This window comes from Tyto alba, unplaced genomic scaffold, assembly GCF_018691265.1.
Source record: "Tyto alba isolate M040663 unplaced genomic scaffold, T.alba_DEE_v4.0 Super-Scaffold_33, whole genome shotgun sequence".
Lineage (NCBI taxonomy): Eukaryota > Metazoa > Chordata > Aves > Strigiformes > Tytonidae > Tyto > Tyto alba.
In genome coordinates this window covers 17635815-17663341 of record NW_024881308.1, presented here as the reverse complement: position 1 = coordinate 17663341, position 27527 = coordinate 17635815, and the positions used below count along the sequence as shown (strand labels likewise).

Below are 27527 nucleotides of genomic sequence, written 5' to 3'. Positions count from 1 at the left end.
GTCCTCCGCCGCGCTGAGGGGCGGTACTTCCCGCGCCGCAGGGCGGGCGGCGGCGGTTCCGGGTCGGTGAGGAAATGGCGGAGCCGGAAGGGTCCGGGGAGCCGGGGCCGGCACCGGGACCGGGACCGGGACCGGCGGCGCTCGGAGACCTGCGGAGCGTGCTGATCACCAGCGTGCTGAACCTGGAGCGGCTGGAGCTCGACCTCTTCAGGTGTGCGGGGGCGCCGGCACCGGGACGGGGCCCGGGCCCGGGCCCGGGCCGCCCGCCCTCACCGCCGCCGCGCTCTTCCCCGCAGGGGCCGGCACCACTGGGTGCCCGCCACGCAGCGCCTCTTTGGCGGGCAGATCGTAGGGCAGGCGCTGGTGGCGGCCGCCCGCGCCGTCAGCCGCGACGAGCAGGTCCACTCGCTGCACTGCTACTTCGTGCGGGCAGGTGGGCCGGGCCCGCGGGGCACCGGGCGGCGGGAAGCGGGGCCGACCGCGGGCCCCGGCGGCGGGAGGAACAGGTCAGGGGCTGGGGGCGCCGGGGCCGAGCCCCCCGGGGCTGAGCGGGTGCCCCCGCGCTGCCCCCGGTGTGGGGCCTCCGTAGATCGCGACCCCTCCGCGGTGGCCCCGCGGCAGGACACCCCTTTCCCGCCCCAGGGGACCCCAAGGTACCGGTGCTGTACGAGGTGGAGCGGACCCGCACAGGGAAGAGCTTCTCTGTTCGTTCCGTAAAGGCCATCCAGCACGGAAAGCCGATCTTCACCTGCCAGGCCTCCTTCCAGCTCTCCCAGGGCAGCCCAGTGCAGCACCAGTTCACCATGCCCGCCGCGCCGCCCCCCGAGGAGCTGCTGACGCAAGAGGAGCTCGTCCAGAAGTTCCTGCGGTGGGTGAGGGGGAAGGGGCGCACTGGGGATGCCCATCGCTGGGGAGAGGGAGGGATTGGGGTGGCTGCCCAAGGGGGGCCCCAAATACGCCTGGGAGAGGAGCAGAGAAGCGGGACAGGGCAGCTGCCGTGCCCCTCCTGCCTTCCCGTGTGGCCGCAGGTCCCTGGGCTGAAGCTGCTGCCAGCAGGACGTGTCCCTGGCCTGCCTGGCATTAACCTCGCTTGTCCGCGTCGGCCTACAGGGACCCTAACTTGGCAGAGAGGTACAGGAAGCATCTCAACAAGATCCAAGCTGAAGACGTGCCGATTGATATCAAACCCGTGAACCCGCCAAATATATTCTGCTCGGAGCCGCAGGAGCCGAAGCAGCTCTTCTGGGTGCGAGCACGAGGCTACATAGGTGGGTCCCACCGGGGGGGTGGTTCATCTGCCTCACGAGCTGTGGGCTTGGGCTGGAGCTCACGCTGCAGAGCGGGCTGAGGGCTGCGATCCAGCGGCTGCCTGCGCCCCAAGCCTGCGGGGAGGCCTGGGGATTTCAAAGCTGAAATAGAGGGGAGGGTGCCGGGGCGTGAAGCGACGTCCGTGTGCTGTGCTCAGCCTCGGCGGGCTTTCCCCGGGGGGCGCGGCGAGGGGAGCGGGTCTGAAGGAGCAGCTCGGCTCTGCCTGGCCCGCGGGCGACGGGGCAGTGCCGGTCACTTTGCAGGAGAGACCGACATGAAGGTGCACTGCTGCGTGGCCGCCTACATCTCCGACTACGCCTTCCTGGGCACGGCCCTGCTCCCGCACCGGCAGCACCACGTCAAGTTCATAGTGTCCCTCGACCATTCCATGTGGTTCCACGCGCCCTTCCGAGCAGACCACTGGATGCTGTACGAGTGCGAGAGCCCCTGGGCTGGTGAGTCCTCACCGCGCTCCCGGGGGCCCGCGTGGCAGAGGCCGGCCCTGCCCGGCGCGGGGGGCTGACAGACCCTCTCTGCAGGCGGGTGCCGGGGACTGGTGCAGGGCCGGCTGTGGCGCAGGGACGGGGTCCTGGCTGTCACCTGCGTGCAGGAAGGAGTCATCAGGGTGGAGCAAACGCCAAGCCAGAGCAAGCTTTAGCTGAGGAACCCCCACGGGCTGGAGCTTGGGCATGCTGAGGGAGCGACCCTGGGACCAAAAGATGCGGGCGAGGCAGGACCTGGGTGACAGCGGGGACGGAGCCTCGGAGGAGACTGGTCCGGATCCAGCACCGAGGAGCGCTGGAGCCAGAGGCCCTCTGCGACGGATGGGGACCCGCAGAGGCACCCGCTGTGACCGGCTGCCAGCTGCGCAGCACGTAACCGCACGCTGCAGTCGGCCACCCCTCACCTGCCTGAAATAAAGCCGTCAGGTGAACAGCTTCGCTCCGTCCCCTGGACTTTGTCCTTCTGGCTGCTGTGACGGGGCTCCCCGAGGGAGCCTCTCCCGGCAGGGCGAGGGCGGGGGGCACTGGGGGCACTGGGGGCCGGTTCTGCCCCCGCAGCAGGCTGGGTTGCAGGAGGGGAACGTGCTACTGCAGCGCACGTGGCTTCCCCTTCTCACTTCTCCTGCCCTCCTTGTGCCCCGGCATGTCAGTCGCTGCTTCCGATCGCCCTCGGTCTCCTCCCCGGGGCTGCGCTCACGCTCGGGCCCAGCTGCTGGGAGCCGGGAAAGGGGACGAGGCTGCTCCCAGCTCAGCCGGGGGGTGGGGGGGGCTTGAAGGCTTCCCGATGGTGGTGCCCTGGGGGCAGCAAAGCTGAACAGACACAGCAGGCGCCTCGCTCTTCTTCCTACCACGACTTTATTTAATAAAGTCCTTGTTATTGTATGAGTTTTATGGGAAGCTCCTGGCAAGAGCCCCGGACCCTGCCCAGAAGCCTCCCCGCTCCCTTGCGCAGTGCCAGTACGTCCCGGCTGCTGTCCTGGCCGCTCCTGGGAGGGGCAGCCGGCTCCCGGCAGTGCGGGTGGCAGCACCCGGCCCCGCGGGACAGGCTAACCACGGAGAAAGTGCATTTTCGAGGCATCGCCCTCGCTGCCCTGGGGCTGGAGCCCCCCGCGCCCCGCTGCCGGCGCCGGGCCGCTCACTCCAGAGGCTCCTTGATGAGGCACTCCTTGAGCGTGGGCTGCGGCTGCAGCGGCGGCCCGGCCTCCCGCAGGTCCTGCAGCCGGGCTTCCGAGCGCCGCTTGTCCTTGCCCACCTTCCAGGCCAGGTGGACGTGGGCCTGCAGGAAGGGCCCCAGCAGCGGGTGGCTGCCCTGCGCCTCCAGCAGCTGCAGCGCCTGCTCGCAGCAGCCGTGGGCCTCGCCGAGCTCGTCCAGCTCCTGGTGGCAAACGGCCAGCCCGGCCAGCGTCAGGAGGAAGCGGCCGGAGCCGCAGGCCCCCAGCCGGTCCTGCAGCCGGTAGGCGTTGGCCCAGGTGGCCAGGGCCTCGCGGTACATGCCGGTGCAGGTCAGGCGCTGCGCGGCACGCAGGTCCTGCAGGAAGAAGAACTCGAGGAACTCGGGGGAGCGGCGGATCTCGGCGATGGAGTGCAGGTGGGACAGGAACTGCTCGAAGGCTCGGCTCCGCTTGGCGATGGTCTCGGCGGTGAAGTTCCGGCGCAGCCTCTTCCTGGGGAAGGCGACGCCGGCCATGTCGCAGCCGAAGCGGCGGCGCAGGCGGCGGTTCAGCCGCTCGAAGTCCGAGTAGCGCCGGGCGATGGCGGCGGGGGCCTTGTCGAACCGGCCGGAGCGGATCAGGTAGATGGTGTAGAGCTGCGGGGCGAGCCGGGCGTCAGGGCTGCGGGGCCGGGCAGAGCCGGGTGCGCGGCCGCGGGGGGGTCGGCCCAGGTGGGAAGGAGCAGGGTGGGCAGCCGCAGCCCCCCCCCCCCACCACCACCCCCGGCAGCGATAGTTACCTGAGGCTCATCTGAGCCGCCAGCACCGTCCGAGCAGCACGGGGAAAGACAGAGAGAAATAAGCACCAGCCCCGTGGGACCCCCGCCCCGGGAGGGAGCAGGACCCGCCCCAGCCCCGCCGCGCCGCGCTCACTCACCACGTACTTGGAGGAGCGCTCGCTGACCACGCTGGCGCTGGTGACCTCGAAGAGCAGCCGCTGCGGTGCCAGGCTGCCCCGCGACCTCCGCCACAGCTCCTGCAGCTGCCGGGTCAGCAGGCTGCCGCCGGGCCGCTCCGCCGCCGCACCCCACTCTGCGGACGGGAGAAGGGGGGGGTGGGGGGGGGTGGGGAGGGTCAGCGCTCCCGCCGTGGGGACAGGGCTCCCCAACACCTCCGGGCCGCTGGTTCCCCCCCACCCCACCCCACCCCAGAGAGCGGGGCTGCCTCGGCCCCCCCAGCACACCGGCCCCAGCACCTGCCTCCATCCTCTGCACCCGCTGCCGCCCCGGCCGGTTGCGGTGGCTGCCCCAGCTCCTCTCCAGCACCCCCCTCCTCCTCCTCCTCCTCCTCCTCCTCCTCCTCCTCCTCCTCCTCCTCGTGGCTGGTGAAGCTCAGGGTGCCGCTGAGGCGCGTCGACAGCCCCTCGGTGTCGTCCTCCAGCTCCGAGCTCTCCGGGCAGTCCTCGGCCCCGGAGCCGCCGTGCGCCCGCTCCTCCCGGCCGCCCTCCCGGGACAGCGCGTGCCGCAGGCGGTGCAGGATGCGGGCGGCCATCCCCGCGGCTGAACGGGGCGGCTCGGGCCGGGTCACCCCGACACGGCGGCGCGGGGGCCCCCCGGCCCGGTGCAGCCGCGTCCCCGCGGCGGGCGGTGCCGAGCGATGGCCGCTCCGCCGCGGCTCGTCCCGGGATCCTCCCTGCGCGGCTCCGCCTCCGCCGGGAACCCGGATCGCGGCGGCGGGGCCCGGCACGGTCCGGCCCGGGGCGGGTCCGCCCGCAGCCCCCGCCCGAGCCCCGCTCCCCTCAGCCCTGCCCGGACGGTCCTGGCAGGGACCCGGGTGTGTCCGTCCCCCCCCCCGCGGCTGCAGGAGCCCCGCTCCTCAGCGCCCGGCATCGCGGGGTCCCAACACCCCAGTGCCCCTGTATCCCGGAACCCCGGTACCCCCATATCCCAGTACCCTGGCAACCCAGTGCCCCCATACCTTGGCACCCTTGTACCCCCATATCTTGGTACCCCAACACCCCAGTGCACCCGTATCCCAACACCCTGACACCCCAGTACCCCCCATATCCCGGTATCCTGGCACCCCCATATCCTGGTACCCCGACACCCCGGTACCCCACACCCCAGCTCCCGATCCCGCTGCGGGACGTCCCCTGGGCTGCCCTGGCACCCCGCTGCCCTCACCCCGCACCCCGGGCTGCACCCCCAGAGCTCACCCTGCCTTTTTTAGCGCCGTGCCCGCTCCCTCCTCGCTGCTTTCTTGGGAATGTCTATTAATATCGAAGAACCGGCCCAGCTGCTGCCATCGCTCGGGCCCCGCTCGCCCGCTGCACCCTGCTCCAGCACCCCGCACCCTGCCTGGGTGCCAACGGGGATCCCTGCGCTCCCCCGGGGCCTCTGCGCCCAGTTCTGGGGTGCCTCAAAGCCCCCCCAGCCCGTCCCCACCCGGCTGCTGGCCAGCTGGTGGGACGTGCAAGGGGACAGGGGGATCCCAGTAAAACGGGGGATCCAGGGAACCTCCTGGATGTCCCTGGCACTGGGACCAGGGTGCTGTCAGCCTGACCCCACTGCAGCCCCAAGCCCCCTCGGAGCAGCGCTGGGCCATAGGCCACTTGGCCAGTGCATCCCCGAAGATGCCAGCCCCGGCCGGGCACTGGCAAAGGTGGCTGGCATGGTCAGCGATGTTCGAGGAGGCGTCCGGGCAGATTTCCCACTCTCCCAGCAACACGGAAAAACAAGACCTTTTCCAAACCCAGGAGCCGGGTGCCAACAGCACCGGGTACCCCGCACCGGGGAGGGGGGGCATGCTCCGCACCCCGAGGGGCTCTGGGCCCCGGACCCTGCCGGGGACCCCTTCCTCGCCTGAGGCAGGGTGCTGCAAATGCGGCTCTGCCTCGGCACACCTGAGCAGAAATTGGGGGTGAAGGGAAGGGGCTGGAGCCCCCAGGGTTTCGTGGGGATGAAGGGGGAACACGCCGTGCCGGGGGAGCCTGCCCCAGGCAGAGCTGGGGCTTCGGTAAGGGTGTCCATGCCCACGGCACTGGGGCAGACAGCTCTGTGCAGGGGGGAGCCCTGGCCCCCTTGTCTGGGTGATGCTGGCGGCTCTGGGGCTATTTTTAACCCCCTCCTTGCTGAGCCTCCTCGGGCAGGGGGGTCCTGCAGGGTGGGGGCAGAGCCGCCCTCCTGTCAAGGCTCCGGTGTCCCTCCCTGGAGGGCTTGAATTTCTATCCCAGCCTCAGACCCACATTTAATCCCCAGCACTTGGCCAATAATGCTTTGGCTAAATTAGGTAAAATGCACCCGTTGCCAATGAGCAGGTCCGGGTTGCCACCGGGGAGCTGATAGGCTGCTGGGGCCGGGGGGCCAGCAGCTGGGGCCACGCCGTGCGGCGGGGACACTACAAATTGGGGTGCCAGGGGCACCAGGGATCTTCTGGGGGATTCTGCTGCAGGAGGTGGTGACTCCCTGGGGGAGGGAAGCAGCAGAAATGCCTTCGATGGTAAGAGCACCCACGCTGCCGCGTGCTGGGGTGAGACCCGGCGGGGCAGGAGGCACCGGGCACCCCGCGTCCCCGGGGGATCTGGGCTGCCGAGGTGCCTCTGCGGATGGCGGTGGGGAGATGGTCCCCGGGGCAGGGCTGCCCGCGGTGGGCAAGGGCAGGGAGGTATCGGGATGGTGCAGGGTCCCAGCGGGATGTGCCGGGGCGGGGGGACACCCCGTGCGGCTGCCCGAGGGGTGCGAGTGGCCGGGGACGCTGGCTCGGCCCCGTCCGGAGCCGGGGGCTGCGCGGCGGTGGCAGGGGGGCGGCTGAAAGCTGAGCACGGGGTCATGCGACACGGCATTGGTGCCGGCCCCGCGAGAAACCCGATCAGGGCCGACAGGTGCCCGCGGCCCCGCCGAGCCCTACAAGGGGAGCCAAGGAGAGCCCCAAAATAGCGCGGCGTGCCTGGCATGCCAAGGCTGCGCGAAGGGAGCGCGGCCCCTGCGCCACGGAGACCCCCCCCGGCCCTCGCAGGTTCCCCGGGCGGCTCCAGAGCTGCGGCATTGCCGGGGACCGTGGCTCACCCTGGCGTGGCATCGCCCCGCGCCCCTGTGCCGTGGGGCTGCCCTGGGCGAGGGGCTCCCGGGAGTGATGGGGGCGGCCACGGTGACCCCCCTCCCTTGCCTTGCAGACAGACCAGCAGGCTGAAGCCCGCGCCTTCCTCAGCGAGGAGATGATTGCGGGTGAGCGCGGGGGCAATGGGGAGAGGGGCCGGAGCCGGCCAAGGTGCGGGGCCAGGCGCTGCCCCACTGCTGTGGCCCCATCCCCTGCGCTGCCTGGCCCTGACCCCCCCCCCCCCCCCCCGCAGAGTTCAAGGCCGCCTTCGACATGTTTGATGCGGATGGCGGCGGAGACATCAGCACCAAGGAGCTGGGGACGGTGATGAGGATGCTGGGCCAGAACCCCACCAAGGAGGAGCTGGACGCCATCATAGAGGAGGTGGATGAGGATGGTGAGCAGCCTTCGGCCGCGGGCGCTGGGCGCTGGGCGCCGGGTGGGCAGCCCGAGCCACGCTCGGCTTCCTCCCCGCAGGCAGCGGCACCATCGACTTCGAGGAGTTCCTGGTGATGATGGTGCGCCAGATGAAGGAGGACGCCAAGGGCAAGTCTGAGGAGGAGCTGGCCAACTGCTTCCGCATCTTCGACCGGTGAGCGGGGGGTGATGCCTGCCCGTCCCGCCCGCGGGGGCGAGCGGGGCCACATCCTGCCCTCACCCTCCTGCAGGAACGCGGACGGGTTCATCGACATCGAGGAGCTGGGCGAGATTCTGAGGGCCACGGGGGAGCACGTCACCGAGGAGGACATAGAGGACCTGATGAAGGACTCGGACAAGAACAACGATGGCCGCATTGACTTCGATGGTGAGCCACGGCCCTGGCCGAGTGCCCGTGCTGCGCGCCCCGGGCAGAGCCGTGGGCTGAGGGTGCTGCTCTTCTTGCAGAGTTCCTGAAGATGATGGAGGGTGTGCAGTAAGGGACCAGACATTCCTCAGGCCGGCCGCTGCACCCAGCCCTGCTCCACCACCCCCAGGGAGCAGCAGCTCCGCAGCGCCCGGCCCCCCGCTCCCGCCCCCCGCCAGAGCTTTTCCTCCAGTCTGTCACATGCGGTTTCGGTCTGAGCCTCAATAAAAGGGGAAAAGCTTGAGCTGCCGGTGCAGAACTACACCGGGTTTGCGTGCGGAGGGGACCGTGGCACCGTGGCTGCTGCACCGCTCCCCAGGGAGCGGGGACGTGTCCCGGGGTGTCGTGCCAGTCGGGCTCCCCCCGCGCGGCGTGGGGGCCGCGGTTCCCACGAAGAGCTGGGCCAGGGGCCAGCGCTGAGCTCAGACTTTCCATGCAGAGCAGCCGGTTCACACGCCAGCGGGCGAGGGACTGCGGCCCCGGAGTTCTGGGGGGCTGCTCCCACCCGCTCTGGGGCAGGGCTGTGGGACCAGAGGGGAGCCACCGCTGCCTGCCCCACACCAGGACCCCCCTGTCCCAACCAGAAGGGCACAGAGGACCTGGCTATAAGGTGGGGGGGAAGCAGCAGCCCCCTCCCTGTGGGGTCAAGGAGCCTCTGTGCCTGTGCCAGCCCGCCGTGCATCACTGCTCCCCAGGGACCTGCTCCTCCCCGATTTAGAGCCTCTGCAGCCAGGGAGGAGCGCAGTGGGGGGACGAGGGGGGGACGATGTGCAGCTGGTGGGACACTGGGAGGTGGCTGAGAGCCCGTCACAGCCCTGTGGCACGGGGGAGCCGAGCACCCCCCCTGCAAGCCAGGAGCCGCTGCGGAGGGGCCTGACACTGCCCCGTCCCCACGGGGAGTGATGGCACCGCGGCGAGAGGACGCGTGCCGCGGGCGGGGGGCAGCGGGGACGTGTGCGGTGGCCCAGGCCGCCCTCTGCAAGGCCACGGCCGGGCACCGGCAGCTGGTGCTGCAGTTGGGGGGCAGCGCCGACAGCCCCCGGCTGCGGGAGGAGCGGCGCAGGAGGAGCGCGGAGGCGCGTGAGCTCAGCACCGGTAAGGATGGGGCTGCTGCACCGGGCAGCAGCCACGGTGACCCCCCTGCACCCACAGCTGGGCTGGTGGAGGGGTTCTGGGGCCACCCCGGCTCAGTGTCCCCCCCTCCCCATGCCTCAGGGCTGCGGCAGGCGCTGCTGGCGGGGCTGCGGCAGGCACCGGCGAGCCCCGAGGAGCGGCGGGAGCTGGAGCGGCTGTGGGTGCTCTTCCTCTCCGCCCTGGAGCTCTTCCTGCAGGATCTGTGCCAAGCCCACCACCTCTGCCAGCTCTTCTCCGTGCAGGGGGGCGGCACGGCCCCGCTGCGCACCGGGCTGGGGGGCCGGGGGCCGCCCAGCCGCAGGGGGAGCCGGCGAGGGGGGGGTCCCGCGCAGCCCCCAGCCGCTCCGTGCCTGGAGGAGGAGATCGAGCAGGTGAGGGCCACGCTGGCGGAGATGGAGAGCAGAGCCAACATCCCGCTCTGGACGGTGGAGGCCACGCAGCTGGCGGGGAGGGGCAGCACTGCAGCCCCCCTGGCTGGGGCAGCCCAGGGGGGGTCTCGCCCTGGGTGCTGCTGCAGGGTGCTCTGACTGGGGGGGGGAGCAGGAGATGAGGCGGCAGGGCTAGCACCCCCCCTGCCTGCTCAGGTGTCACGGAACAGGGGACAGAGTCCCAAGCACTGCACCCCACCCGGCCCCCCGCTCAGGCAGGTGACGGTGGGGGCTGCCCCCACCCTGCGGGGAGAACAGGACAAGCTCCAGGCACCCCAGTTGTCAGTAAAGCCCCTGTTAGCCCACGGGGGTTGGTGTCCCTCCCTTCCCGCCCTCGCTCACCGAGGGGCTGGGCTGACTGAGAGAAGATGCCTCTGGGCGCTCACAGTCTGCAACAAAACCCCCAAAAGGAAAGTTATAAACATGCATTTATTTATACATTAACCGTGGCTCAAACTGCAAAATTAATTTAAAAAAAAGCCTATGATACAGAACGCCGTGGGGAGCGGCCGGAGAGGGAGCGGGCAGAGGCGGTGGTGTGGGTCAGGTTTCCTGGCTCTTGGCCTGCTTGGCGTACGTCTCCCGCACATACTTCTTGTAGGCTGAGGAGAGAGGGGGGACACGGGGCTGGGGTCCTGGGGCCGGCGTGAGGCCGGGCAGGCAGCGGGACACAGCGGGGTGGGGGGGCTGCGCCGCTGCCCCCCCCCCGGAGGGAGGGTGCGGGGGGGGGGGTGCCCGCCCTGGGCACTCACCGGGTTGGTTCTTCCAGAGCTCGGCGGCGTGCGTGTTCAGGGGGCTCTCGATGTTCGGCTCTGGGGACAGGGGACGGATCAGGGCGTGGGGGGGGTGTCCTGGGCCCCACCAGCACCCCACTGCAGCGTGGCCGTGGGACCCACCTGCCAGCAGGCTCTGGATGGAGAGCAGGATGGTGCGGACGTCGTAGAGGGCCGACCACTTGTCCTTGAGGATGTCGAGGCAGATGTTGCCGTGGTTGTCGACGTTGGGGTGGTAGCAGGGGGTCAGGAAGCGCACGGTGGGCGCGGTGTAGGGGTACCCACTGGGGAACTCCAGCGACAGCTTGTACCGCAGCTCCTCGTAGGCCTGGGGGCGGGAGTCAGGGCCGGGGGGCACCGGGGGGGGGGGGGGAAGGACGGGACGGGACACCCGGGGGGAGGACCGAGACCAAGCCCCCCCGCTCCGGCCGGGGGGGGAACCGGCGCCCTGCCGCTCACCGTGCCGGCGGCGCCGTCGATGGTCCCGATCCACTTGAAGAGGTTGTCGGACTCGGGGAAGGCGGAGATGCCTTTGTCACCGGACATCTTGGCGGGGGGGGGGGGGGGCAGTGCGTCAGGGCGGCGCCGGGACCCCCCCCCGGCCCCGGGACACCCCCCCCCCCGCCCCGGGACCCCACTCACCATGAGCGCCATCAGCTCCTGCTGCAGCCTGCGGGTGAATCACACGTTACCGGCCCGGCCCGGCGGGGCAGCCCCCGGTCCCGGTCCCGGTCCCCGCTCACCTCTTCCCCACCGAGCCGCGGGCCGCCGTGGCCGCCGCCTCAGCCGCTTTGCGCGCGGCCGCGCTGGGCAGGGCGGCGGGGTCGGCGTTCTGCGAGGCCATGGCGGCTCCGGGGGTCGCTGCTGGCGGAGCCGGTCCCGGTGCCGCCGGTCGCTCCCGCGCCCCCGTTTGAATGTTCCCACGGGCGGCGGCTCCGCCAATCAGCGCGCAGCCCCCTTCCAGCCGGCCAATCGCGACGCGCCGGGGACGCGGCTGCCGCAGTAACGGCCGGCGGCCGCGGATTGGCCGCTGCGGCGCGGGGCGGAGCCCCGGCGGCTCTTAAAGGGACAGACACACACACACACCCGCCCCCCGCTTCCCCCCCCCCCCCCCCCCCCTTTCCCGGTTCCATCCCCAGGAGGCGGCGGCGGAAGCGAGAGCGAAGCGGCTTTATTTTGGCGCGGAGGGGGGGGAGGGAGGGGCCTCAGGGCTCGGGGGGGCCCTCGGGGGGCGGGACGTCCCCCCCGCGGCGAAGCGTCTCCATGTGCTTCTGCATCTTCTCTGTCATCCAGGCCGGCGGGACGAAGGGCTTCAGCTCCTCCAGCCGCAGGTCCATGGAGTCCCTGGGGAGAGGGTGGGGTGAGGTGGGGGGGGGACCCCCGGCACACCCCCTGCACGCCAGCACCGCCCTGACCTCAACACCCCCCCCCCACACCCCACAGACCCTCAGCCGGCAGCGAGCCCAAACCCCAGGCACCCACCCCAGACCCGGGCATCCAGCACGGAGCCCCCCCAGCAGGCACCCATCCCCCAGGGGCACCGAGCAGGGCCCCTCCAGCACGGCCCCCCCACAGCAAGTGCGTCAGCAGCCCCCGGGGGCAGCAGCCCCAGGCAGGGCAGCGGACACGGCGCCCTGGCCCTCACCTGTAATCCTCGCTGGCAGCCAAATCCCGAATGTCCTCTTCGATGAGGAGGTAAGCCTGCGGCACAAGGCGGGGGGGGGACACACCTCAGGGGCGCTGCGTCCCCCCCGCGATACCGGCCCGACCCCCGCGGGGCAGCGGACGGGCCCCCGCGGCGCCCCGGCAGCCCCTCCTCAGCCTATCCTCCTGCCAACGCCGCGGCTCGCGGCCCCGGCCTGGCCCTGCGGTGGGTCTGCGCGGCGCCCGCCGGCCCGCCCGTACTCACCATCTTGCCCCCAGTAGCCCTCATGTGCTGCTGCTCTGCCAGCCAGTGCTTATCCTGCGGGTCGGCTGCGTACTGCAATAAAGCAGCAAGGACCGAGCTGAACGCAGGCGACAGACCCCCCCTCCCCACCCCCGGCTCTGCCCACCCGCCTGCCGGGACGCTGCGCCCCACTCCAGCGCCTTCCCCCCTGCCCCGGGGGGCTGCCGGGGGTGGGCTCAGCTCTGCCGGCTGCTTCTCCAGCCTCAAGCCCTGGCTCCAGGCAAACCCACCGCCTCGGAGGCTGCGCTAAGCCGTTAACTGCTGTCCCAGAGTGCTAGCCAGACCGGGCGCAGGGGAGGAGGAAGACAAGCCGGCCGAGGGACACGCTCCCCATCCCCGCCAGAAACTGTTTCTGAGCAAACCCCGAAGGAGGAGGCGTCCTGCCGCGGCATCTGACCTTAAAGAGGTGGGGATGCTTGATGTAGAGTCGCCCTCTTGTTCCTCCCATCCCGAGAGCTCTGAAAGAGGAACACGATGGGCTGTTACAGCTGTGCGGGGCGCAGCCGCGGCGGTACGGGGACACCTCCTCTCCTCCCCAAGCCCTTCCTACTGCTTTCAAGGCAGAGAAGCGAAGTGACAGGAGGAGTCTTACGGGCTCCTGCCTTGGAGACACCACCCTCCATCGACAGGGCCACTCCTTACTTGTTTGCTCGAGATCCCAGCACAAAGGTTGTGGTTTCAGTCAGTCGGGATGGATCCCACTACAGAGCAATTGGAAAAGGGGCAACATTAGAAATGAAGCTGGTGCCAGCCCATGCTCCACGAGCCTCAGCTCTCTGACAGGGAACCTCGGCACCGCCCCCGGCCTGGGAGGAAGGGAGCTGGCCACAGACCTCCGGACTTCCACAGAGGAGGGAAGTTACTTTCCCTCTGGGCTGATCTAAGCAGTTTCCTTTGTGGGAAACACTTGTGGGATCCTCCTGGCTACTACTGCTCTCCCCAGGTCTCCTAGCAGCGGCACCACACCGCAGAGCTACAGGCTACAGCGCCTGGGGGAGACAAGCAAAGGCCTCCAGGCACTTCGCTCCTCTTCTTGCTTCTCTCCTGCACTGCAGGGGCCCATCGGGGCAGAGCACAGCTCGGCGCTGTCCTCCGCTCCCGCAGCAGTAGGGCTCTGCTGGCGGAAGCAAAGGGGAGGAGAGGGTGAGCCCAGCAGCATCGGCCAGCCAATACCTTTGGTCCATCCCTTCTCACGGGCTCAGAGACTTTGATCTTCCACCTGTGGGGAAGGAGAATGCAGTAAGAGCAAGTCCCTGCGGGACCAGTGCAGTCACCACCACAGCACACACAGAAGGGACTGAGCCCCAGCCCTTCCAGATCCGCCTTCCTGCACACCCTCCGTTCCCCAACTCCCCACCCTCATCTTTGCTGCACGTTCTCCTGGCCCCAGCTGCTGAGATCCCGCCACCACCTGTGTCTCACACTGCTCGCTCTGAGTGGTCCCATGTGGACCCTGTCACCACTTCGAGCCTGTTTAAAACCAAGTCCTTGAAGGTCTTTGCCTCCTGGGGGGAACAGCTCAACCTAAACCCCCCCTGCCCAACCCCTGGCACTGCCCTGCACCTCTCCTCTGTGCAGGAGGGGAAGGAGACCGTGGGGTTTCTGTGCTCCCCCAGTCAGGCAGCCCCGTTTCCCCCCTGCCCTCCAGCTCAGTTCCCATACTCACGCTGCCAGCCCTGAGACCCCGCGATCGTTCGCCAGGCTCTGTCCTGGAGGCCGCCCCTTTCTCTGCGTAGAAGAAATCCTTCAGTGACTCAGCTGTGTGGGCTGAGAGAACCCCCTCGGTCACCCTCCCCCTCCCAGGGGAGCTGCTCTTTTTGTCATGAGCAGAAATGCCAGCTGGCACGAGAGCAACCACCTCTGGGACATCTCAAAAACCACCTGGGCACTTGCATGTGCTCGTACTGTGGGAATGGACAGGAACGAGGAACGTGTTTCCCAAAATGTAAAATCCCTTGTGTGGAAAACCCTCCTACCTTTTTGGGAACGGGGCTCCCTCGACGATTCAGCTCCTCGTCCATCTGTCGGGCACGCTGGAAGAGGAACAGCAGCGGGCTGAGCAGGGACCCCCACAGCCAGCCAGCCGCTCTCACTCGAGGTGCAGAGCACAAGCGTGGGGGGCAATGCTGGCCCCACCCCATCGTGGGGAGAGGCTCTGAACCGCAGCAAGCAGCGGCTGTGTCTGGGATTTTCCTTGCCCTTTAGGTACTGCGCCCTCCCAGCCCCCAGCTCGGCCGCCTTGCTAGCGCTGATGGGCGAGAGGCACAGAACAAAGCAACTCCAACCCTCCTCCTTCTCCTGGCTCTTACAAGTCCTTCACGCCTCTGGGAACAATCACAGCTTTTACCTTTGGTACCGTCTGCTCATGGGGCAGCCTGGGAACAACCTTTTTGCCATCGGAGAACAGCAGTTTGGCCTGTGGGAAGAGGAAGGAGGGTTGCCCGGTGCTGGGTCCAGCGAGGGGCCTGCCAGCAACCCCCAGTTCCGTGTGACCGCTCCGCTCCTGGGGCGCGCCGTGCAGCGCTTCCACAGGCAGCGAGACGCAAAACTACAATCCCAGCGCGATAAGCTCCGGGAAGCTGGGGCAAAACCAAGACGTGAAAGAAAATATCCCACCCCCAAGCCTGGACCCTCAGACGGGGGCCGGTCCCTGCGGGAGCTCCTGCCACGCGCCGCGTTCCCCTGGCAGCAGTGAAAAGCAGCGGCGGGAGCTGCCTGGCCCCGGCTGCTCCCCCGTGCCCGGGGCGGGTGAAGCCACATGCTGCACTGCGAGGAGGGTACGCGTCCCAGCCGGGCTGCTCCGCAGAGGGTGCCGAGCTCCCCCCCCCCAGCACCCACCTGCTCCAGGCAGCTCCGGCACGTCTCCTGGATGAGCTGCTCCGGGTCCACCTCCTCCCCGACGTTATCGCGCACGTTGACGGCTGCCTTCTGGAAAAACTGGGGAGGGGGCGGCGGGTCAGCGGCCGAGCGAGCGGCGCGGGGGCAGCAGCCGCGGGGCAGCCCCGCAGCTCTCACCTTCATGTACTTGCTGAAGACGGCGCGGATCTCCTCGTTGATGCTGGGCTGCAGCACCGCTCGCAGCAGCTCCATGGACACGGCCGGGTCGGTGAAGCTGAAGGCGAAGGAGTCAGGCGGGGGGGTGGGGGGAATGGGGGGGCGCGGGCCCCCGCACCCCAGCCCGGCCCATCCCCTCCGGCCCGGTGCCCGGTCCCGCCCGGTACAACCCCCCCCCCCCGTACCTGGTGGTCATCTGGGAGCGCCGGCCGCGCCGCTGCACCTGCCGGTGCTTGATCATGATGTTCCAGGGGCTCTGCGGGACACACGCGTCAGCCGCGGCCGGGACGCGCTCCCCGCCCCGCTCCCCGCCCCGCTCCCCGCCTCACCGTGCTGACCAGCTGCTCCTCGTTGCCGCCCGGTCCCTCCTCGCCCGGCGGCCCCGGCTGCTGCTCCGCATCGCGGGCGGCGCCCATGGCGGCGGCCCCGGCCCCGGCTCCCGGCCCCGCGCCACCGGAACCGAGCGCGTCATCGGGCCGCGACGCCACGGCCGCGCGCCGGACGTGACGCGCTGCCATGGCAACGGCGCCGGGCGGTGGGAAATGGGGCGGGGCTTGGGGGACTCCGGGGGCACCGAGGCGGGGACCCGGTCTGTATCGGGGGGGCGGGGGGCACCGGGAGCGTCACCCGGTGTTTATCTGGGGATCGGGGAACCCGGGGGGGCGCCCGGTCTGTATCGGGGGGGCGGGGGGCACCGGGAGCGTCACCCGGTGTTTATCTGGGGACAGGGGAACCCGGGGGGACACCCGGTCTGTATCGGGGGGGTGGGGGGCACCGGGAGCGTCACCCGGTGTTTATCTGGGGATCGGGGAACCCGGGGGGGCGCCCGGTCTGTATCGGGGGGGCGGGGGGCACACGGTTTGTGGCTCCACCATTGGTTTTTCTCGCGTGGCTTATTTTGAACCTCGCCTCTCGGTCCACTCCGTCCTGGTCAGGCGCAGGTGGGTGCGCGGTCCTGGAAGGGCACATGGCAGTAAAGAAACCGTTAGTGCTAAAGAAGGGTCACTTCAGAGATGAACGCAGTGACGGACAGCCAGCTCTAAAATAACCGTAAGTCCCAAAGCCTTAAAAAGTCACGGAGTTCCACCCCGGAACAGGACCCGTCTCAGGTGAAACCAGCTTCATGTTGGCCCTGCCCGCAAGGCCTGAGCGATGGCAGCTGCAGAAATGTGAATGTTTGTCCTTCCACCACCTGTCCTATTACCTTCTGTGCCTGAAACAGAAAAATAAACTTCTTGTAGTTCCAGCTAACTTCTTCCTGAGAGTCTCTCATCTTTCTGGAATCTCGTTTTTTTTTTTTATCTGAGGAAACACACAAAACCCATGTTTCCTCATCTAGGGAGCGCGGAACAGTCAAAATGAATTGTCTGTCGTTTTCTAGATGTGGTCAAGAAGAAGCTTTTCCCTTGGGGCAGCTGCACAACGATTTAACCGTTTTGTGTTCTGTTCGTGTTTTCCCTCGTGCCTCCCGCGGTGGCTGCGGGGGGGCTCGTGGCTCGGTGCCGGGGACGCCCCGTTGGTGTCTCAGCAGCGACGGCGCTCGGCACCCACGGGAGCCCGCGGCTGCGGGAGGAGAGGCTGGGTGACTCACGGGCTCGCGCGCTGGAAGAGGCTCCTGCCCTCGTCCCCTTCCTGCCGCTTTGGCCAGGATGAGATCAGGCTGTTACACAAACCCGACCTGCGGATGTGGGGCCGATCCTCATCATCAGCGTTTTGATGTTGCCATAACTGCATTGTCATCAGCGCTGGGCTTTTTATGTACCGTCCATGGCTGTTCCAAATTGTTAGCAACAAAAATCGGACGTTGTCCAGAGGAGAGGAAAAAAAACCTACCGCTGCAGAAACTCATGGGGCAAGGTGAAAAGGATGGTTCTGTTTAACCTGCGAAAGCTCGGTGGGGAGAGGGCTCAGCTCTGCACGGGTGCTCGGAGAGGACAGCGGTCGGTTGCTCTCTGTGCCTGCCGCGAGCGGACAAGGCGTCCTTGCGTTGGTTTGAATCGAGTGAGACTTGGGTCAGATCTGTGGAACAACTTTCCAGTTATGAGAAGACTTAAGTCCTGGAACAAATTCTCCATAAAGGAGTGCCCATCTTCGCAGGTACAGGGATGTCTTTTTAAGAGCACGTCAGAACAATGTTTGGCAGGGATCCCCTAAACGTAGCTGATGAGGTGACTTGTTTGGATCTCCCCCAGCCCCCATTTTTTAATGGTAATTTTTCCGTGGATCTGTGCGGTAGGTGCACATGACCGAACACACCAGCCTGCGAATGTCTGCCACAGGCGAGCAGCCGTTTCACAGCTGAGCTTACCCGAGCTCTGTTCTGATCCACAGAGACTCTGGACGTGTCCCGTCTGTCCCTCCCTGCGGCTTTTGGCAGCAGCAGGAAGCCTGTTGAGCCTAGTCCCACGTCCTGGTTTGGTGAGATTCCTGCAAGCAAAGCTTCGTGATCCCGCTGGATCCTCAAGGGCTGCCCTTGCAGGTCACTGCGGGGCTGCGGTGTGAGAGGACGAGCGGCACAGGGGGTCAGGAAGGAGGAGCGGGATTGCAGCCTGTCAGCTTTGCCTGTATGACATTACTTGTTAGCATCAAATGCTGTAAAATTATCCCAGGCTTTGCAGAAAGGCGGTGGGCAGGCCATCACGGGGGAGTCAGTGTTTCAGTGGGTTGGGGTGGGTAGGAAAGGGATCAGAGGAGGGAGAGGAACCAAGCGGGTTGAAAGCCGAGAGCCCCTTTCCTGTCGATCCGTGTCAGCCTCGGGACGTTCCGTGTCTGCGGAGCTGGCCGGGTGCGCGGGGGGTCTGGGATGAGCTCCTGCCGCCCCGTGGAAGCGGGATTTATGTGGGTGCTGCGAGACCTGCGGCAGTTTAGCCATGACCTGCCGCAGCCCAGCCGTCCCCGGGAGGATCTGGGTGCAGGAGCAGTGCTGCTCGTACCGTGGGCATTTGCTCTTTGTTCTCACTGCTTCTTTTGTGAACAACTGTGGCACCAGTGTTTGCAAGATCCTGGTGAGGGGCTGCACACGCCTGCTGCATCCTGTTGCAGCAGAAGATGTGATTCTTTGGTTTATTTTTCTCTGTTCACCCTCTGACCTCTCACGAGGCTGGTGCTGCGCTGCAGGTAATCAGTGAGAGTCAGGACACAGCTGATGAGAGGGGAAACATGACCAAAAAGCATTTGGAGACCCAAATAATGTTCCCAGTGGGCACAGAGCGATCTCTGGTTGGTCCTGAGAATGGGCTGGAGGGCTCTGGTGCGCATCCCACTCCCCGTGGACCTGCGCTGCCGTGGGCGGTGGGCGCAGGTCCAATCCTGCTCTGTGCCATCCGAGTCGTGGAGCTGGAGCAGGACCTGCAGGATCCATCTCTTCAAGGCGTTTATGTCAGTAGAGAAGCACGCTCATCAGACATGCGCCTTCGTTAGTTCCCGAAACGTTAACCAAGATCGTGGTCTGCTGAAGCGGAAACGTGCCAAAATGACGGCGTTGTTCCCAAGAAGAGGAGCTGCCGGGCGAGCGCGGTGGCAGAGGCAGAGCTCTCCGCCGCGGCAGTCCCGGGGCTGGAAGGAGCCCTGCGGTCCCGCAAGTTGTTCCAGGTGGTTGGCCGGGTGTGCGGAAGGGAGTCGGCGCTGCCGACACCGGCGGGACGGCCCGGGTTGCTCCGTGGGGGGTCCTGCTCGGCGGTGATTAACAGCGACAGCAATGCGCGATAAGCACCGGGCCGTCGGGTTAAGCCGTGGAGCCGCGAGGTGTGGGACGCTGGATCTTCAGCAGAGATGGGCGGTTCACGGTGAAATTGCATCCAAATTGAGTCACAGCCACGAGGAGAAGAATAAACCTGTACTTAAAGCATATTTCTTGCAGCGAGCCCTCTTCCCACACAGGTTTGGCAGCGTGGAGCCGGGCACCTTCCCGCCCCTGAGTCACGTCCCTTGCGCTGCCCCTGCATCCCTGTGACGTGATGTCGATGGAGAGCTCTTGGAGTGGGAACTTTGCCTTTTCAGTGTTCGTGTCGAGAGGCACACGCTTGCTTAGAATTGTGAAAATAATGCTGAGCTCAGACCAATTAATTTCACTTGCCCCACAGTTGCAGATTTAAACTTTGTCTTTTGATCCAGCAAGTCCAACCCATTCTTGCCTGGTCCTGGTGTGTCCTGGCCTTAAGATCTCCTCTAATACTGATTGCACTTTGGTTTGTGTATAATTCAGGAAGAAATAATTAAATAGGGAAGGAAAAAATTACAAAATATGACCATGACTAGAACTCCTATGTGCCTTGAGAATAACTTAATTTAAATGGGTTAGCACTCACATAATTAAAGGCACTACTTAATCTGTTATCTCAAACATATTAAATAAGTCTTTACCCCGAAATCAGATGCAGGGAAAAGGGAAGTAAATGTGGCAGTGCATTTAATTTTTCATTTACTCTTAACGTGGGTCTCTGGTGAAGGCTGGCAGTTTGGACCTGTGGTTTGAAGGCAGATTCCCGTGCTCTGCTTGCCTCGGGTGAGCTCTTGTCCTTGAAATCCCAAGACTTTTCCCTCCAGAGAGCTCCATTCCATCGGAGTGCTGTCTCATCGGAGCAGACCCTTCCGCTGGATTCGCAGTGGGGGGAGCAGCCTGAGCCCCAGCCCCGACTGCTGGGGGTGAACGGTTCCTCTGCTTACGGTTCTCCAGGGACTGTGGGCACTCAGCATGGTACGAGGCTGCTCAGCCTTGTCCTTGGGCTGGGGAGTCTCAGCTGTGGGCAAAATAGTCCTGACTCAAGGGAAATTTTAATGAATTTAATCTGTTGCCAGCTAACACAAACTTCTACTGACTGATTAGAGACAGCTGATGCGCCCAGCGGCTGGAGCTCAGGGCAGCCCGTGGCCTCCTCCTGCACAGGCACTGCTGCCTAAACCAGGCAATTTGTGCCCAAATTGTGCTCAGGTGTGAGCAGGCAGGGTGCTCGTGCCTGCACTAGTGGGGTGCTGATGCTGCCTACAAATACCAGGTGCCCCTCCACGTCCCTGTGCTGTGCTGTTTAGGAACTAATTTGGCATTTGTGCGTGTGATAACTGCGCGCTCCTGCATGATCTCATTTGGTGCTCATGCATGCAGTTATTGAATGCTCGTGTGTAAGTTAATTGGGCACCTGTGTGTGGACACTAAACCCTGAAATTTATGCTCAAGAGTTCCCAGAAAGCTGCTCTGAGGGCGCCGTGATGGAGACTGTGGTTGGGGCTGGATGAAGGATCGTGCTGAGCTCTGCCAAGTCCGTGTGGGGCCACCCTGCAGTAACGGGGGGTTTGGGGAGGCCACAGAGGAGAAGGACCCTGTGAGTCTGGGGGACAACATTAATGTGCTGAGGGACTTTGAGCTCGCTCATTTGGATGCCAAAACCTGGTGATTTGCATTAGTGGCATGGAAAGAGCTGGAGCACACTGCTCGTGAACGGAACAAGCAAATGAAATACTGGATGTAGAGACAGGTATTCAAATGAAGCCTTGAATATTGCAAAATGAAGCCTTGAATATCTGCAAAAATCTGCAAATAATGTCTCGCATGCACAGCAGTAGCCTTGGGAACGACGGGAGGTTTGCACGTGGAAGGAGGGAGCTCCCGGCGCTGCTGCCTGGGTGGGTGCTCGTCCCCTGAGCCCGTTCTGGCTGTGCCCGCGGGCAGAGCCCAGCGCCGGGGCAGTGCAGGCGGCCGCTGGGGCTGAGAAAGCCCGCGCACACTTCCCCAGGCAACTTTCTGGCTGCTGCTGCCTGCCAGGAGATGCCCCGTCTCGGTCAAGAGTTCTCATCTTTAAACCTGCACCAGGTTTTTGCAGGTAAGCTCTTCCCACCGTTCTGTCCCTCACAGCTCTGACGCAGCAGTGACATGAAGAAAAGGCACCGGTGGTGCTGCAGTACGAGGAAAGGTTTGTCTGGCGGGAGACGTTTATTCCTGCTGGGTTTTAAATACAGCGGTTCACCAAAGGACGAGACCTGCGCAGCGAGCGCTGTGCTCCCGTGGATGGTGGCAGGCGGTGCCGTTCGGGACGGGAAGGGTCCCGGGCCCCGGGGTGGGGACCTGCCCGAAGGGACCGGCCGGAACGGGGCCGGCCGGGGGCACGCGTGGGCAGCCCAGCCTTTTCCCACCCGGCATCGCGGGGAGGCTCCGGCAGCGTCCCGCGTGCTGGGGCTGGGGGAGGCCGGTTTGTTGCTGGGCGGCGGTGGTGGAGGGGTCGGTCCCAGCCCCCAGAAAGGCGCTGGGGATCCCTGTCAAGAGCAGTGGTGAAGAATCCACCTCGCTGCAGCTGCGGTTTCCCGTTCCCTCCTCCCAGTCCCCGTGCTGTCCCCGCCAGCCGACTCTGGATCCTGCTCCTGCCTCAATTGTGGGTGGAGAAAGGCAGCTGGAACGGCTCTTTAGAAAAGAGAATTACAGTAAAACGTGGGAGGTTCCTCCAAGTCACCTGTGAGCTGCTTCCTCCCATTTCCAGACCAGGGCTGCCTGGGAGGAACTTTAAATTGCCGCCCGGCTCAGCCCCGGCCACTGGCTCCGGCAGCATGAAGGCGAGAGGCTTCGTCTTGCTGGGGCTCCTCGCCCTGTGGGCAGAGCTGCAGGCAGCGCCCGCTGCAGGCAAGTACCGGCGTGCTGGAAACACCCCGCCTTGCTAGATTTTAAGAATATTTTCCGTATTTTCATAGAATCGTAGAATGGTTTGGGTCGGAAGGGATCTTTAAAGGTCACCTAGTCCAGCGCGCCTGCAATGAGCAGGGACGTCTTCAGCTAAATCAGCGCTGATGATGATGTTCAGGGATGTGTGTTTAAACGTCTGTCTTGATCCGTGTGTTTATGAAAGATTCTGTGAAGAGTTGTGACCCTTGTGAGGTTTTATCTTTGCTTAAATTTTATCATCTTTGAGTTTGGCAACACTGCTGCCGGGGACGGAGGCGGCGGTGGTACCAGCACGCGGCCGTAGGGATGCTCGGGAGGTTCGTCAGTCGGGCCAGTGGCCAGGGCAGGGGTGGGTGGAAACGCCAGCCTGGCCAGAGCCGCAGGGTGCTGGGGGTGGGACCGAGGGGGCTGGACTGGACCCAGACTGGGCTGCCCGGGGCGGGCTGGGCTGGGCCCTCCTGGCTGGGCAGAGCAGCTCCCATCCATGGGGCTGGGACCCTCCCTGGGGCGAGTGGGGACCCCCGCCCCCCCTCGAGCCGAAATGAGACTGTGCAGGTTTGAGAGCCAAGCCCCGGCAGGCTGAGCTCTGCCGCCCACCCGCTGCCCCCTCGGACCAGCCCACGGCACCTCCCTCGCCCGGGCTGGCAGCTGCCCCCGCGCTTTGCTTTGGGGCAGGTTCAGGGCATCTCCCCCCCCTCCAAGCCCTCTGAAAGCACCAGCCCTGCCGGCGGGGAGCTGCTCCAGGAGAAGGGAAATTCTCAAAAAAGAATATTTTGCCTGCTCGTATTTTTTTTCTCAGGAAAAATGGCCAATTTTCATAGAAGAAAAAATGGTATTTCTTCTGAATGTGCCATGGAGCGATTTTGAGATTGTTTACAATTTTACTGCACTCCTTCCCGAATGCTCCTGCACGTGTTGCCAGCCAGGCTGCTTTATTCTAAAGCTCAAACCCCGAGGCAGCAGCGGCTCCCGCGCGTTGGGGGCCAGGTTTGCTGTTGCTCTGTAACAAGACGCTGGGGCCGTTGTACGATGATGAAAACGTGTCGGCAGAAATGCCATCGCTTTCCAGATGCTCTTCTCTAGAAACTTGAGTTTCTTTTCTCAGTTTTCAGGCTGGTTTTAAGCCTTTTAGCCAGCAAGGCGGCGGTGCTGGTGCTCCCGCTGCTGACGTCTCACTCCCTGTGTGGGGTCGATGTCGAGGGGCCAGCGCTGCCCGTGGGGAGCCCTGCCCTGCGCCGCTCTGCTGCTGCTGCGCGGGAGAGCGCGCAGAATGACTTCCTAAACACGCTCAGCAATATTCTCGTGCCCTGGTTAAACAGCACTTGCTGTATTTGTATTTGTTTTGCTAAGAAGTTGCTGCACTCATGCAGACACACACACATTTTCTTGCTTTTCCTCTCCAAGGTCTGGCCCAGCTCTTCGAGCTCTGCACCCGCAGCCAGCGCGGTGGCTGGCTGCTGGCGGGCGGGATTTGGGGTGCCGCTTTGGGGGTGCTGGCTGCTGCCAGCGGTGCTGCCGTCGAGGGTTGGGGAAGATGAGGTGGGGGATGAGCCTGGGGGATACGGGGGTCGGGGTGGGCTGCGGCGTGGTGCCGTCTCTCCCGGAGCTGCGGGCGGGTGCTGGCCCCCCCCCCCCCAACTGCCGAGCCCGGGAGGCACTGGGGTGTCCCTGGGGGGCTGCGTCGCCCTGGCTGAGCGGGCAGTAGCGGGCAGGCAGAGCCCTCAAAACCCACCAGGAAAAGCCGCAGGGGAGAGGGCAGCGGCAAACCCGGCTGCTGCGAACGCGGGGAGCGTCCTGCCCTCCGTGCCGGGGCTCGGCGTCGAAGTGCCGACCCTGAGACCCCCGAGTCACCCAGGGGCAGATCCCGGGGGGCTTTACCCGTCTGGGAGCCCTGCGCGGAGATGCAGGGTGCTGGTGGGTGGGAGCTGTGGGTGGGAGGGCGGCGCACCGGGCGCTGATGCTGCTGCTTTCTGCTCCCTTCCAGGGCTCCCCGGAGCAGCCCCTGCCAGGCGGCCGCAGCCAGGGCAGCCCGGCATCGCCCCCCCGGGGAAGAGCCCTTCTCCTGGGGCACAGCCCTGCACCCTGCTCTGCCCGCAGCCCGGGGGGGCCACCCTGGCTGGGAAGCAGCAGTCGGGTGCGGAGCGGGTGGGTGAGGACCAGCGCCTGCCCGGGGCTGAGCCGGTGGCTGCTGCAACGCCCGCACCGGGGAAGAAGCTGGTGACTGGGAGGAAGCCTGCGGCGGGGAGCAAACCCACACTGGCTGGGAAGCCGGACACTGGGAAGAAGCCCAGTTCAGGGAAAAAGCCAGCATGTGGGGGGAAGACTGAAACTCTGGAAAAGCCAGAAGCTGTAACAAAGCCGGAGGCTGGAGTGAAGCCGGGGACTGGAGGGAAGCTGGAGGCTGGGGAGAAACCTGTGCTGGGGGAGAAGCCAGAGACTGGGGGGAAACTGGAGAGTGAGGGGAAGCCTGAGGAGGGAGAGAAGCCTGAGTCTGGCCAGGGGGACAGTGGGGAGGATGATGACCGTGACGATGATGATGATGATGACGACGACGATGATGATAAAAATGAGCATGGTGATGGTGATGACGATGATGATGACGATGATGGTGGTGATGACGATGATGATGGCGACGATGACGGTGACGACAATGGTGATGATGATGGTGGTGATGGTGATGACGACGACGATGATGATGATGACGACAGCGACTATGGAGATGATGACGACGATGGTGACGATGATGATGATGATGACAGTGATGACGATGGTGGTGGTGACGGCGATGATGCTTGGTGACCGATGCCACAGGGGGTGTGAGGAGCGTGTGGGGCGAGGCGAGCCCCCAGTGGGTGGGCGCAGGGGCCGCTGCCCCCTGTCTCCTCCTCTGCCTCACTCTGCCAGGGCCAGGCTCAGGCACGCTTTGGGCAGGACCTTTTCTTTCCTAATAAACCCCACTCTGGGCCACTGGCTTGGCGTGACAAGCTGTCCCTGGCTGCTGCCTGGCGTGGACAGGCCATCGTGGCTGCCCCAGCCCGGGGCATGGGGGGGCTCCCACACCCACTTCTGCCTGGTGTGGGCTTGGCAGGACCCTTTGCCCAGCGACGTGGCTCTGTCCCCCGTGGGAGAGCCACAGGGACATCCCCAGCCAGGTGCCCGCCCAGGACCAGCAGAGCATCACTGGGCCAGGAGAAACCTCCCTGTGGGGTCTGCCCCCCCCCCAGCTCCCTGGGGCTCCTGGGGCAAGCTGCTCCCTGCCCACGGCCCCCCAGCACCCTCTGGGCACGGGCACACACAGCTCCCGGTTTTGTGCAGGTGGGGGACTGGGGAGCTGGGAGCTTGTGTCCTCCTTGGAGCCTCACCCGTGCCGTGCCGTGCCAGCAGCGGGGCCAGGAGCAGGGGGATGGCTGCCTGTGCAGGATGCGAGGGGCACCCCTGGCTGAGCCCCAACACCCGCTGCGGGGCTGCAGCGAGGCGAGGCCGGGGCTGGCTGAGCTGCCAAGGCCGTGGGGCAAGCCCAGCTCCTCTCTGGGCTCCCACTGGGGTCCCGCCGGGCGGCTGCTCCCGGGGTCTCTGGGAATGGGAACAAGCCCAGTCCCGGCAGGGATGGACAGGCCTGTGGAGTTTGGGTAGGACTCACGTGCGAGTCCCCAGGGACCCATGGTGGCACAGCCCCTGCACAGGACCCTGCCCCTCCCGCAGGGCTGAGGGTCCCATGGAGGGCAGCGGGGGCTCGCCAGGAGCCAGACACAGCAGGAGCCAGCCAGTGCTCACCGCAGACTGGGTTTACTGGGGGGTGGGGAAGGGCACAGAGACCCCCGTGCTCAGCACAGAGCTGAGGGTGAAGGCGGGGAGGTGGGATCGGAGGGGATGGGCGCCTATCCAGCAGCTGATGGATCCCTCCATGGCTGGCTGTCCGGCTGTCTGGCTGTCCAGCTGTCTGGTGTGGGGTGGCTGCACACGCTGGGTCCTTGGTGCGGGTCCAGGTGGGATTTAGGTGAATCCTGGGGAGAGACGGGAGAACCCATGCCACAAGTCCTTCCTGCGGAGCACGCCGGGGTGCAGTGTCCTGGGGCAGGGGCACCCATCCCAGGGGGGCTGTTTTAGTGTGGGGGGGTTGCTGGTCACTTCCGCAACGTGCAAGGACGTGCAGGGAGATGGCACCGCTCCGCGGGGTGCTGCACCCCGGCCACGGCCGTGCTCGTGCCTGTACCTGCGGCTGCGCGTCCTCCCACAGCGCCGTCCTGCTGGCTCCCTGCGCCCACCCTGCGCCCACCCAGTGCCCACCCTGCACCCACCCTGCACCCACCCCGCTCCCACCTGCGGACGCCAGCCGGGCCCAGAGGCAGCAGAGCCCCAGGAGCAGGAGCAGCGACAGCAGCCTCATGGCGCGGGGTGGGGGGCAGCACGGGGGCTGCCTGTCCGGGCACAGCCGGGGCTTTAAATCCTCCCGAGGCTGGAGGTTGGGCCCAGTGACCTGGTCTGTGCCCCGCACGCTCCGTCCGAGCGTGACACCCCCGTCCCCTCCCTCCTGCGGGCAGCTGCTGCTGCTGGACAAGCCATGCAGGGAGGCACGAAGGTGCCGCTGCTCCGCGCTGGGCTCTATGCAGCCCTGGGAAAGCCGTGCCGTGCCGTGCCGTGCCGTGCCATGACACAAGGCAAGAGCAGCCGGCGCAGCTTCCTGCGGTGGGGGACCGGGACAGGCCAGGCAGCAGCAAGGGGCCCAGGACCCCCGTGTGGGGCTGGCCCTGCCGAGGCAGCGGAGGTGGCTCCTTGGCTGGGCACTGTGGAGCAGCCCGTGGTGCCCTGGCAGCTCTCCGGGCATTGTTCTGCCTCCAGGAACAATCGCTGGCTCCCGAGGGACATCCTGTGACCGGACACGGTCCACAGCCCCACGCTGCCACCAGCCCCTCAGCCCCGCACCCCCCGGCCAGCCGGTGCCCACCCAGCCCCACGCCTTGGGGCGGCAGCGGGGACCAGGACTGGCCGGGGGGCACAGGACCCCGGTGCTGGGGGCAGGGAGCCGGAGGCTGTGTGGGGGCTCTGCCCGAGCACTGGGACTGTGGGGCTGTAGCGCTGGCTCCCGCGTCCTTGCTGGAGCCGGAGTGGGTGTCCCGGTCCCCACCACGCGGTGCCGGTGCCGGAGCTGCCTCTCACCTCCCGCTCCCTTCCCTGGGGCTGGCGGGACCGGCCACCCTGTCCCCTGTGGCCACCCGCTGCCGGGGGCTCCGGGCACAGGCACGGAGCTGCACCAGCACCTGGGGTCTGGCTGTGTCCCCCCTCCACGGCTCAGCCACAGCAATCGCTCAGTCCCTGGCTCTCCCAGGGGCCCCGAAGCCACCCCCAACACCCCGCTGAGTGTGTGTGGGGGTCTGCAAGCGTGGCGGCTGGGCTGTCCCGGGACCTGCTGCCTGTCCTCGGGGCCGCGTGGGGCTGCGGGCGGCTCTGCTGGTGCGGCACAAGGATGGAGGCACCGGAGCTGTCGGGGCTTCCCCTGCCAGATTCCTTCCGGGAGCGCCCATCCCCTCTGGCAGCCCCTGCGTGTGCGTGCGTGGGTGTGCGCACAATCCACGCTGCACGTGCCATCGAAACTGCGTGTGGCCCTGCGCGCCTGTCGGCAGCCCAGGCTGCCCCCATCCCTGTC

General features: G+C 66.3%; 7 protein-coding genes across 11 annotated transcripts; 4 read left to right on the top strand and 3 right to left on the bottom strand.

Annotated features, from left to right (window-relative positions):
• Positions 1-31: 31 nt before the first annotated feature.
• Positions 32-2246, top strand: ACOT8 (acyl-CoA thioesterase 8). The gene is made up of 6 exons (XM_042801208.1): positions 32-211; positions 297-433; positions 643-868; positions 1111-1268; positions 1572-1763; positions 1848-2246. Exons 1-6 carry the CDS (start codon positions 75-77, stop codon positions 1964-1966), a joined length of 969 nt encoding a protein of 322 aa, XP_042657142.1. The 5' UTR covers positions 32-74; the 3' UTR covers positions 1967-2246.
• A 401-nt stretch (positions 2247-2647) lies between these two features.
• SNX21 (sorting nexin family member 21) lies at positions 2648-4669 on the bottom strand. Of its 4 annotated transcripts, XM_042801204.1 has the most exons (4): positions 4217-4669; positions 3899-4053; positions 3762-3772; positions 2648-3618 (listed from the first exon to the last, which is right to left on the bottom strand). In XM_042801204.1, the coding sequence occupies exons 1-4, from the start codon at positions 4510-4512 to the stop codon at positions 2947-2949; spliced, it is 1134 nt and encodes a 377-aa protein (XP_042657138.1). In that variant the 5' UTR covers positions 4513-4669; the 3' UTR covers positions 2648-2946. The 4 variants fall into 4 exon arrangements, with proteins under 4 accessions (XP_042657138.1, XP_042657140.1, XP_042657139.1 ...); XM_042801206.1 differs by lacking the exon at positions 3762-3772 and having other exon boundaries at positions 3906-4053; XM_042801205.1 differs by lacking the exon at positions 3762-3772 and having other exon boundaries at positions 4221-4669.
• A 1740-nt stretch (positions 4670-6409) lies between these two features.
• Positions 6410-8144, top strand: TNNC2 (troponin C2, fast skeletal type). The gene is made up of 6 exons (XM_042801209.1): positions 6410-6459; positions 7133-7184; positions 7310-7453; positions 7534-7648; positions 7725-7861; positions 7942-8144. The coding sequence occupies exons 1-6, from the start codon at positions 6448-6450 to the stop codon at positions 7971-7973; spliced, it is 492 nt and encodes a 163-aa protein (XP_042657143.1). The 5' UTR covers positions 6410-6447; the 3' UTR covers positions 7974-8144.
• A 572-nt stretch (positions 8145-8716) lies between these two features.
• On the top strand, positions 8717-9906 carry LOC122154168 (regulator of G-protein signaling 9-binding protein-like). Its single transcript, XM_042801047.1, has 2 exons — positions 8717-8995; positions 9116-9906. Exons 1-2 carry the CDS (start codon positions 8803-8805, stop codon positions 9559-9561), a joined length of 639 nt encoding a protein of 212 aa, XP_042656981.1. The 5' UTR covers positions 8717-8802; the 3' UTR covers positions 9562-9906.
• Positions 9873-11175, bottom strand: UBE2C (ubiquitin conjugating enzyme E2 C). Its single transcript, XM_042801049.1, has 6 exons — positions 10979-11175; positions 10878-10905; positions 10695-10781; positions 10359-10563; positions 10215-10274; positions 9873-10064 (listed from the first exon to the last, which is right to left on the bottom strand). Exons 1-6 carry the CDS (start codon positions 11077-11079, stop codon positions 10006-10008), a joined length of 540 nt encoding a protein of 179 aa, XP_042656983.1. The 5' UTR covers positions 11080-11175; the 3' UTR covers positions 9873-10005.
• Positions 11176-11386: 211 nt separating this feature from the next.
• Positions 11387-15746, bottom strand: DNTTIP1 (deoxynucleotidyltransferase terminal interacting protein 1). 2 transcript variants are annotated; one of them, XM_042801277.1, is made up of 13 exons: positions 15567-15745; positions 15423-15493; positions 15199-15295; positions 15022-15120; positions 14531-14599; positions 14160-14216; positions 13850-13911; positions 13357-13402; positions 12826-12884; positions 12581-12641; positions 12145-12216; positions 11881-11936; positions 11387-11579 (listed from the first exon to the last, which is right to left on the bottom strand). In XM_042801277.1, the coding sequence occupies exons 1-13, from the start codon at positions 15651-15653 to the stop codon at positions 11441-11443; spliced, it is 975 nt and encodes a 324-aa protein (XP_042657211.1). In that variant the 5' UTR covers positions 15654-15745; the 3' UTR covers positions 11387-11440. The 2 variants fall into 2 exon arrangements, with proteins under 2 accessions (XP_042657211.1, XP_042657212.1); XM_042801278.1 differs by lacking the exon at positions 12145-12216 and having other exon boundaries at positions 15567-15746.
• A 5703-nt stretch (positions 15747-21449) lies between these two features.
• LOC116962526 (nucleolin-like) lies at positions 21450-24682 on the top strand. The gene is made up of 2 exons (XM_032996516.2): positions 21450-21844; positions 23868-24682. The coding sequence occupies exons 1-2, from the start codon at positions 21772-21774 to the stop codon at positions 24680-24682; spliced, it is 888 nt and encodes a 295-aa protein (XP_032852407.2). The 5' UTR covers positions 21450-21771.
• The last annotated feature ends 2845 nt before the right edge of the window (positions 24683-27527 follow it).